At 36.8% G+C, this 11811-nt stretch overlaps 1 protein-coding gene across 2 annotated transcripts in view; it reads right to left on the minus strand.

Moving 5' to 3' along the window:
• TENT2 (terminal nucleotidyltransferase 2) overlaps positions 1-11811 on the minus strand; it is a 47308-nt gene extending 35497 nt beyond the window's left edge. Inside the window, exons 1-8 of one of the 2 annotated variants that reach the window (XM_030258598.4) lie at positions 11645-11811; positions 9906-10097; positions 9153-9281; positions 7678-7933; positions 6510-6624; positions 6297-6388; positions 5458-5524; positions 90-159 (exon numbers count right to left, since the gene is read on the minus strand). In XM_030258598.4, coding sequence (XP_030114458.4) covers positions 90-159; positions 5458-5524; positions 6297-6388; positions 6510-6624; positions 7678-7933; positions 9153-9281; positions 9906-10060 — 884 coding nt within the window. In that variant the 5' untranslated portion in view covers positions 10061-10097; positions 11645-11811. Of the gene's footprint in view, positions 1-89; positions 160-5457; positions 5525-6296; positions 6389-6509; positions 6625-7677; positions 7934-9152; positions 9291-9905; positions 10098-11644 lie in introns of both variants that reach the window. The other variant, XM_030258597.4, reaches the window with a different exon arrangement.

Below are 11811 nucleotides of genomic sequence, written 5' to 3' on the forward strand. Positions count from 1 at the left end.
AAACGGTAGGACTACTCAAAAGGGCAGTACACATATAGAATACTTTCCCATGTCAAAGTCTAAAATATTAGGTTGAACAGAATACTTGCCTGACTTTATCCCTGAATTTCACTATTGGCACTTTTGCTCTGATCAGCTGAGGTCGCTCAATGTAGCTTGCTAAAAGGGAGAAAGACATGCAATTAAGTTTCATGCGAGATGCAGCATTTAATAAAAGATCCTGTAATAGAATCTAACAGACTAATTTGTAGCAAATAGGAGCTTATTAAAGTTAGCAGAGTTGTGCTAAACTAAGTAACCTTTAGCAACTGTAGCAAAAAAAAACCTACAAAAGCAGGCGGAAAACCCCCCACAACTAAACATCAGAGAAAATGTAAGTAGAATATAAAGGAGAAGACTTTTCTGAGGGAAATATATTCCAGAAGTTTTAACATAAGGACTACAATCCTTTCATGGAACAGTACTTGTAATACAAATCCTGAATAGTTGTAATTAAGGTACAAAAATAAAGGAACAAGAATATATCCAACCAGGATGGGCTAGTGACAGGCTTAAAATTTATTTTGAAAACTGCTGATTTGAATTATAAAGTACATACCAGGAAATGCTACTGAAAACACAATAATGCTTTCTATCAAAAATGGGATAAGCTTTATCTGCCTTTTGTTTTAACAGTGATAGAACATGCAATAAAATCCGCGTTGATGATGATTATCAGATTATTGCCTACACAGGATAGACCAACAGGCTCCATGCCAGACCATCCAAATTCACACATATTAAGCTCAGCCACTCACATAGAGCTACCAAATGCACCCTCCACACTCAGCTTCCCAAAGCTGTTGCATCAGCCATATTGTTGCGAATTCCCTAGACTTCATGATACCTAAGCCTACATTCAGTAGCTTCCCATAATCCTGAATGAACTGTGCCCAAGAAAGTAATAGAAAATAAAGAGTCTGTAGCTTATATGGTATGAATTTGGACAAAAGGTGTGATTTTAGTAATTACTTCTGTTGCCAAATCTAGGACCACTTGAATTTGTCCATATCCAACATCATACATTTTCCCATTGTTTTTATAAAATAACCTCAGATTAGCATAAATAAGCATGCGCAGTACATGTAATACAGACTTAAACCCAACCTTGAATAAATTTACTTTTTCTTTTCCTCCAGAAAAAGCAACAAGGTACTTCTATCAGCTGAACAGCTAGCTTGATTAAACAGCATCATCTCCATTGCTTTTGGATGACAAATTCAGATTTGATGGAACAAAATCTGTGCAACACTCAATTAAAATAAACTTTTTTTTTTTAAACTTTCTGAAACTGTTTTGTGGATATGCATAATCAGACAGATTTGACCTGAGGCAATCTTTTATCTGGATTTTAATGCATTGCACAAGCCTAAGCAACACACAGATTTGCACTCAGAAAAAAAAGACAATCTTACTAATTTACTGATATTAAAGGGAGAATCTTAAATTAACAACTTCAATTCATGTTCACTGTCTGCTAAATTAACACAAGCATCCACTCATTCTAGTTGCACCTTCGACACATCCAGGCCTCTCCCCTCCAGCATCCCATAATATTTTTAAAGTGAGTCTAAAGCATGCAGAGCTCTCTACCTCCTCTCTATTCACTAACAAATTTAAGACAAAGACTCCCAATGAACTAACACATGGTAGGCAATGGTGGACGTCCACCTGTATGCCACAGCAATTCAACTTTCCTCACTATGACCCTTCCTATTCCTCTTTGGAGGTTAACTGAACTCATTCTAGTGATAATCTACTTCCAAACACATCCTTGTCTGTAAATGCCCCCCTACACTTGATGATGCTTGTGTCAAATTAGCTAGTTAAGAAAAGAAGATACAACACAAAGCATAATCCCAATCTGTTTCACAGGGTGTTAAAAAGCAAGGAGGAAGGTAAAAGAGGTAAGAGGAAATTAGAAGGCAGTAACTTCCTGCTGGTATCCTCTTTCTTGGCTCAGAACAATGATGCTGTTAACAGAATCTATATTGTACCTTAGATATACATGCAGGGGAAGAAACAGTCCCAAATACAGGGTGTGGAATTCTTGAAGGTTGCGTAAATGCCTTAGTAAACTGACTGTGTGATCATGAAAGCTACAACCAGAGAGGGTACACCAAAACACAAGAAAAGAAATCTATACAGCTTCTCCACAGTTTTAAGCATATTATGGAAAGGTCCTGAACACCATTTATATTTGCAAAAAGCAATATAAATGGCTTCAAAGAAGACTAAGCACTGCTTCATATATAACTTATTAATGCAGAATTTCAGACAAGAGCTTAAATCCCTCTCTTTCACAGACTGAAAGGTTAAGCAATTGTGCAGAATATTAATCCCAAGCACGGTATATGCCAGAAAGATCCTTGATATCCTGGGCACATAGCCTACTCTTACTTATCGATTTGGTTATACTAGAGAAGAAGAAACTGGACAACACAGAAGCCTGAATTCACATTCATGAAGAATCTAGGAAGGTACAACCCACCACAGGATGAAATAACTGCTGATTTTTTGGAATTCCCTCAGTGATCTGCACAGTCCTTGAAAGTCATTCAACTCAACTCAAATTCTTTTGCTTGTCCCAGCTGTTACACATTTGCCACTAGAACACTATCATGCAGATTCTACTCTGACACCCTACTCTCAATGCTACTGCACCTCTTTGTAAATCTAAGGGAAAACGAGCGCTTTGCTATTTATGCAGACAGTAAATACCTGTCAACCTAATACTATCAAGGTATTTTTCAAATGAATCCCACACAGATGAATCTGAAGTGAGGAATCAGTCTGACATTTACTCTCAGTGGTTTAGATATACACAAAAACAATAAATATAATATCAGAAGCTTTTTCCCACTTTTCTCTGTTATTAGACTACTCAAAAACAGAACACATTTTCATTTTAGTTGGTATGCTAGATGCAGAATTACAACATAGAAAAGCCTCAGCTATAAGACTTAGAATCTGATGGACTAAAACTCCTTGCTCAGACTTGTTACCTTTTACAAACCTAAAACAAACTAGAGTTTATACAAATTTTGAATCCACTTCCCAAACCTCCTAATCTAACAATCGCATTCAACTTTATATGAAGGGTAAAAGAGATGGCACTTAAAGTTCTGTAAACAAAACAAATTGTGAAAGTGACTGATCTAATTTGTACTTGGAATGTTTCTTCATTTATCCATCAAAGAATTAGGGCAAAATAAGCACAGAATCAGACTTTTACTGTCCTTATATTGGAATGCACAGGAACACTGCAGAGTGTAAGAACAAAGACACAGATGTTGTAAGAGGCACAGACAGAAAAAACTTCTCCCAAGTTTCTGAACCAAAGTGAGCTGGAAAAGGGTTAAAAAAGCTCTAAAACTTTACCTATGCCACAAATATCCTCTTTATTACTTTTTGTCAAGTCTTTCAAAAAACTAGAGCAACAACTTATTTTAAATAGCATCTTATATTTTCTCCCTGTTGTTTCTCTTTCATCTTGACACACACTTTGCTAGCTTTTATGTTTGGCCCAAACTATGTTTATTTCCATTCTCTCCTGTGAAGCAACAGTAAGTTTTATGAGTGTTCACACAACTCGTCAGAACATACTGCAGTCTCTCTTCTACAGAAAAAGAAATAAATACTTAACTAATATTGTCAGAGAGCTATTACCTTAAAATTATAGGATACTATCATACATACTAACAGGGCAGCACAAAACTTGAAAATAATTACCAGAAGCAGCTTCATACATTTTAGGTAGACAGGCTCTCCTTGATGTATAGTAAGCACTACTGAGAACAACTAAAACTTCAGTGTATTACCAACATTATTTTCATATTAAATCCAAACCACAGCACTGTATCAGATGCTAAGAAGAAAATTAACTATCTCACCTGAGACCAGGACACCTCCTGTTCCAGAAGTACTAAACCTTAGCATAACTGAGCTACAGCTAGTAAATTAGCTAAATCTAGATGTAAAGACCCATATGGCAAAGACTTTTGTTTTTGAACGTTTTTAACCAACTACTGTCTCCTAGTTCTATTCAGGAAACATCCACACACAAACACAGGACAGATTACTACAAACAGGAATTAATGCCACAGTGATGTTAAGATTCTGAGGAGATGATGTAAGAGAACTACATACCCCAACAAAGGGAGCCTGACAGGAGTGGCAATCTCAGCAGCGCTTTGTCCTACTTTAACTTCCATAGAATACTGTGATTAAACCAAGCTGACCAAATGCACTTGCAAGGTATCAGAGAATTACAAAATCAAAAATGGGCAAAGGCACAAATCACTTGGGGATCACTTGCACATGACTATCATATCTTTCTGCTACTGCTAAATAAACCTGATTTTGTCTAAAACTTCGTCACAGAACAAGAGCTCTTGAAAAAACCTGCTCATTTAGAAGCTTCTTGAACCTTGAAAACACACCAATGTTATTATCACCGTGCTATCAGAAAGCACTGGAGAGAGCTGCACCACAGACAAACCCAGATTAATTTTCAGACTTATGCAAATGTTCATAATCAGTAGTAATAAGCATTAAATATCAGATGCCTATTCAGCAATAGATGTATCAAGTCTTTCTTCCACATGAGCTGTTAAAATCTGTGCATGCATACTTGCCAACAAAGAAATTTTGAAGTCTACATTTAAATTTATAGTTTGTTCCTTTTAGCACTGCAGGACTGTTCAGAACATCACTATAAGGGGTAGCATCAAATAATCTACCACAAGTCTGGGAAGCAGCATAATAAAGTCATTGATATCAGTAAATGTTAGAGTATTTCATAATTCAAAGGAAGATACAAAAGCCTCTTTGAAGTAGAAGGCTTTCACATTTAGGTCAAGAACTACCCATGTGAATTCTTAATCTGAAGGGAGTCTAAACAATAAGCTAAAGAAATTATGAATTGACATGTTTTATCTGTATGTGCTAGCATTGTCAACATTTATTACTTTCTTCATTAGGCCCCTAAGTTAATTACTTCTCAAAAGAAAAAAACCCCAACAATTCTACACAGTCTACTGTGAGTGACATCGTACTTTAGAAATTCTTAAAGAGTATTTTTCCAGGAAGACACTGCAATCTAAGATATTAGCAAGAGTACACTAATAGAGGTTTCCCAAAAAGAAAGCTACTCCCTTCTCATTTTTTTCCACACCTCAAAAGTCATCCGAGATATTCCCATTATTGAAGTCCCCTAGTTTTCAAGAAAAACGGTTGTTTTTCTAATTACCATTCATAAGCATCAAGTAACATTACTAAATATTTATAGCTTTTCTTCAAACAGTACTGTGATTAGAACTTAGACAAGACACACTTACATACATTAGTTGCAATTGAGCACCAACACTTCTTCTAGAACTGAATAATCTTATCAGCTCACTTTAGATGGTAACTTACAAAGCTTAGTAGTGAAGAGTTTTTGGACTAAGCTGAGTATACGTCTTGCTTCAGTCTTCTGATTCACCTGAAATGTGGAATTAAAATTAATAAAAAATATTGGTATCTCTCATTTAAACATTAAAAGTAAGCATGCTTTCCTTTTAAAATGAAATTAGTTCTCAGAATAATACATGAACATGTACACCAACACATTCTACAGCCTACATACACATTTATCACAGTAAATGCCAGACAGAAAAATCAATACTCAATATTCAAGGTGATTATCCAACATTCAAAAATCACAGACCTAGATGAAAACCTAGCCCCATTTATACAAAAATGCCCTCTTTTTCCCTTTAAATTATGCTTCAATTCTTTCAAGATTATAGTCTATTTAAATTTCTTTCAGCTATCCCTTCTGTTTACCTAATTTCTACTCACAGTATTTTTTCCTCACTAAAAATGTTTAAGATACTAAATACATTTTTATTCCTGATCACTAAAATTGGTAGCTATGAATCTAAATAATATGAAATTTTACTTATTAGAAATTGTTTCTGCATTTATAAGAGTACTCTAACCAGTTTTCTTCATCATTCTAGGCATCTGCTTCCCTTTTGCTTTATTTTTGCACTTATGAATTAAAGGTAAAGTTTTAAAAATAAGTTTTGTTAGGTTGTTATGGTTGAATACTTATCTGCACATTACTGGGCTCATAGTTTGCAGATATTATGAGTGCACGTTATTAAATCAACAAGATTTGAGCATTTTTTATCATTTCAGGATCCAGCCTTTTAACAGCACATGCATAAAACCAGACTTTGTTTTAACTACATATGTTTTAAATTACTTACTGGTTCTTCTTTAACCACCAGGCACAAATCACCATCACTAGTACGAGTGCCAAATCCATTCAGTGAGGACCCAACCAAAAAGAGTCTGCTCTCTGTAAAAGAAGAGTAACAAAAAATAAACATGACGTGACATATTACAGTTTGAGAGGAAGAGAGAACCACAAACTTGAAGAACATGCAAACTGATATTACGTGATTAGATTCAAAACATACGTGGAAAAATTAGCTGAATTTCTCTCTGGAGTTCTGTTCTGCAAAGTTCTTTTCTGTCCAAATCAGAGGGCTGCTGCCGACATACTTGAAACCACTCCAAAACCTGTTTACTTAACTGGACACACACATACAAAAAGTAAAGACACACCAAAGTGAACATGTGAACATTCTTTCTTGCCACGGATGCAATCACATGAAACATAGAAGACTGTTTTTTTTTTTAATGCAAAACCCAGCACCATTTCACATGACCTACTCCACTGTCTAGAGTTTTACTGCACTTAAACTCACAATCAATAGTTCCTTAAAGAAATTTCTGCTAAGTTTTTAAATTTAAATTTGTTCCATTTATTATAGACTGGCAAACTACAGAAAATAATTTCTGCATCATCAGTACATGAAGTATTTCAGAGAATATTTAGTGAATGACCAGAGACATTTTCTGCTGACTTTATTGTCAACAGTTTGTCTACCATTAATAGGGAGAAAAATATCATTAAAAAACCTGATTTAAATTAGCTTTATTTTTTATCCCACATAAACAAATTAAGAAGTCACATCTCTGTTGGAAGGAGATATTGACTCATTTCCCTTTCCAACACTGTTACATTCTATAATGTATTACAGGCGTATTTACACTAAAAAACTCAAACCCCTTCTGTCATGTGGGTGCAGAATAAGAAACAGCTCTGAAGTTCACTCCATTCTCTTCTATATTCCAGAACAGCTATAACAATAACTCTTGTAGCGAACATCTTTACAGGTCAAATACTGCATGGGCTTCTCTTATATTACTATGGTGGATTTTTTTTTTTTTTTTAACCAGGATTTTCTCCACCTCCAATCATGTGAGAAATGGACTATTCTCCAAATTTCACTTCCTACATCAGACATGCAGGTTTCCTGACGTTAGGATGTAAATAAACAACACAAGGAAACAATGCCCTGACTCCCCTGCCACCATAAAAATGCTTCAAGCCCAAGCACAGACAAGGAAGTGATACAGAACCACATGGCAGCTATGCTTATTGATACTACTTCTAATAGTGGCTTACCAATAGATATCCCATGATACTGTCAAAAACCTTGGCAGAAATGTCTGTGGTCTCCTACAGTACCTCTACCTCTGCCTACTCAGAAGTAAAGCACAGGTACAGGAAGCCATTACCTGGTCCTTGGCAACAGGGAGCCTGGCTTCTGTAGGATCTGGAAACAAAGTATCTTGCAAAGGAGGGACACATCCAAGTAAGACTGGCGAGCCACGTGCACGCAACACTGGAGACGGAACTGAAACTGATGCTGGGAAGGAGCGTCTACCTTCTTCTGGCAAAGGCACTGCTTTGTTAACTACAGCTGTATCAGAATCATGGGAATGAATCCTCTGCCGTTTGGCATCATCTGGAACATGCTGTTGACTTTGTCTCCTAGAGAGAGAGACACTGTGTAATTCCTCTAGTTCACAAGCTCCAATTTATGATTAAAAGACAGTTTCTACAAAGTTCAAATCCTAATACTTAATGACATAACTACTTCACTAAGCCCAAATATGCTATAGAAGAGGTGTGCCCATCCTAGGTACTATGTGAAACAAACCTGGAATGGGAAAAGAGAACATAAAATCACAGAAATTAAGCTACTCAAGAACTGGATTGATGCAATTCTTTAAGGCAAGTGTCTGCATTTAGCCAACTGAAATCCACATGACAAGTTTGTTTAAGCTGACTACAAATCTCCCAGCATGGCACAGTTTGTCATAGAACAGACTGCTCAAGAGGAAAAGATTCAGGCAGCACAAAACCAGGAGCTTCCTTACACACTCAGCTATAACTTAATAGCATTTATTTGACTGTGCTTGTTTTTTCATGTTAGATTCAGTGGAGAAATAGCATTCAGGAGATAGTACTGAGGACACATAGAATCTCCTTCCAATCAGTTGATTCCCACAATTACTAGAAACATGTATCAGCTAGAATATCTGAACTAATAAAGAGAACAGGATTTTTTCTAAAGCATTAAAAGAAAATTAAACCCTACATTTATGCAAAATTTCCCTTTTAAAATAACAAAGGTAGTAATGTAAATTCAAGTTAATTAAAAAAAAAAAAACTACAAAAACTAGGTTTCCATAAAATCCTCTTTAAAAAAAAAGAACTTACACATGCTTGAATTTAATACCTTGCATTTGAAAAATAATACATCACACAGTTAAGAAAATAAGGAAAAATACAATGTGCCATCAGGAAAGCATGACAATTCCCATAAAATCTTGAGGGTGCACTCTTTATTTTTAACATGACAAATTAACAGGAAAAGAACATTTGTTGACGCAAACCAGCTTAAAGTCAAGCCCACACAGACCACAATTCACTGCAGTAAATATATAAATCACTTAATCACTTCTGCAAGGCTACAGAGGCCAGAAGAGAAAAACTAGGAAGTCACTTCTGAGTAGTAAGATTCTCAAACAAATACAATGCTTTAAAGAGCTAATACATGGCCAATTTCCATCAAAAAGAAAAAAGTATTCAGTACTGCAACTTCTAACATAACTGAAATTGCATAAGAAATTGATATCAGAGGAACTTCACAACAGGTACATTACAACCACAACCACTATTAGTCACACACATTCAATGAACTTACTTTCTTCCTTGAAATGACGTCTGGACATCTGGCGTAGACACTGGACTGCCACTTTCATAAGTCACTGGTTGCAGTGTAACAACTGGAGTAACAGCTGGAGTAGCTTCAATGTTCCCATTCAAAACAGCTCTAGAAAGACTACAGTCAGTAACAATATTCATAAGATAACCAAGATACTTTTCATGGGTTGGTAGTTGTTGTTTACTGAATATTAAATTCTACAAGTCCTGTCATTTGGGTTGTTTTTAGAAGGACTACATCTTTCTTTTCTATTCAATATGAAGATATATTTCAGTTTATAATATATATTTAATTAAAAACAGAAAATGCTCATTCTTGACAGCATATGTATAAGAAGGGGTCAGCAAACAAATTCACTTGAGGAACTTTTAAATTCAAAAGCCTAAACAACACAGTGTCTTCAAATACAAAACCAAGAATAAATGTTTCTTCCCCTTCTCATGGTCTCCCTGTTCTCCCCAATAAACAAATATGATTGAAGATCTTTAAAACTGAACTATGGATTAACAATTCTGATCAGTGCAATTACATCTCATGTATTATTCATCACAGGTGAGCATTTAGATTTGCAGGTCCATAAGAGAAATTATATAGCTCTTTTTTATTTGCATGACATCTTCATGTTTTGTGAAGTTCAGTGCAGTTCAATGTTATTAATAGTGAAAACCATCCTCTAAAAAGAGAAATATTTCTTTCAACCCAACCCCTACTACCAAATCTTACTGTACTTACACTGCACTGCGAAGATGAAACGGAGGAACGACAATTTGCTGGGGAGAAAGAAGAGTAGGAGGTATATTTACAGGAAGTTTAGTGAGAAAAGTACTCTGCTGTTGATATTTTGGCAGGAAGGGTGGACGACCCAAGTTGGAAGAATTTGGGAACATGCTCCTTTCTACTCAAAGTGAACATGTATCCTTTTATCTAAAAAAAAAAAAAAAAAAAAAAATTCAGCCAAAAAGAAATACCAGTTACCTTTTAAGCTCTTGGTTTAATAATTCAACTAAGCTAGAATATACTTCCAGGAATTGCTTAAACAGGTCATCAGGTGATCACAGGACTTACTTTCAGTATTAGACACTGAATAAAAATACTGCACACTTTGAAATTTCATAATTACTTTATTTATGTTTAAAAGTGAATTTTTATATGACCCCCCTCAATTTTAAGTTTAATTTTTAAAAAATTACATGTCACAAGATATAACAGTTTTCATCTCAGGGAGAAATCCCATGTAACAGCGATATTTGAATTTGTTTCGTATTTGAAACATTCCATAATGAGGCTCACAATATATGGAAAGAAACCCTTGAGTACATCATAAGAGCATGAAGGTGCAGCTAATCATGAACTACAAGTTATGCCATGAAGTTAGTATTTTTTCACAACATGCAACGTAAGAAAGCAGAAAAATTATTACGCCAATTGCAACTAAGCTAATCACGCTTTATCATACATATTCAGTACTATTTTACTGAACATATTCTGTCATAGAAAAATATAGATTTACTATCTTTTTGACTAAAAGTTGATTTTGGTACAACAAGCCAGATAGCTCCAACTGTCACTGCAGACAGCATTAGGACAGAGCATAAGAGAATTAATAATAAGGAGTTTATATGGTTTGGTTTTGCTCCTTATTTCCTATGATAACAGCCCACACTAGTGAATAGTAAATAGGTGCACATTACTGTACTAGTTCTAAGAGAAAGCTATTCTTATTTTTTTCCCCATTTGATGAGGTAGGTGAGGGGAAGCATTATGCATTATGAAAGTTACTCTTTGGATGTTCACTTTCAGTTCTCCTGAAGAAATCACATCATGTTGCATAACAAGTAAGTCACTTAACATTTAGTCTGGATGAGTATTTATGTGCTGTCCAAACTTTTCCATCTCTAGTAGACAGAACAACTGTCAACATGGCTCACTCCCCACTGAGCAGACCAGGCAGCCTCCAAAGCACACCGTACAGATAACCAGTTTATGGATACTAGCTAGTAACAGAACGATGAACGAGAATTCGATAGAAACGCATGTTCGGTTTAGCCTTTGAAGCTGTAAACACCAAGAAGACAAGCAATGGAGGAGTTACCTTTCCGAAACCAAAACAATACAGCAACACTGCTGTCTCACAACAACGACAAGGACCTCGACCGTATTTCCAGCACTGGTTACCTCGCCAGGAATTGCCAGGCTCTTCTAAACAAGCTCCGTAACTTACAGTTCAGGGGTCTTTGTCGCTGTGAGCACTGTTTCCAAACAAGCAGTTATTTCCCACAGAGCCACACGAGTGAACGCGCAGGGAAGCACACGGAACACACAGAAACACATAGAAGCACACGGAAGCTCGTCAGCCCCCAGCCCCCATGCTGGGAGAGGCGTCCGGGCCCGCTGCCACCCCCGGGGCCAGAGCCCGGCCCCCCCACGCCTCTCCTTGCCACGTCCACGCGGGACCCCCACAGGACACTCACGCAGGGCCTGAGCGGAGGCAGGCGGGACGAGCCTGGGGCGAGCCTGCGGCCAGCACTGCGCGGGGTGGGCAGCGGAGAGCAGCTTCTGCAGCTGAGCACCGTCCCGGCCCCCGGATGCAGGGACCCGCAGGAAGGGGCCGGCATGCGGCAGGAAGGGGCCGCACCGC

This window comes from Taeniopygia guttata, chromosome Z, assembly GCF_048771995.1.
Source record: "Taeniopygia guttata chromosome Z, bTaeGut7.mat, whole genome shotgun sequence".
Classification (NCBI taxonomy): Eukaryota; Metazoa; Chordata; class Aves; order Passeriformes; family Estrildidae; genus Taeniopygia; species Taeniopygia guttata.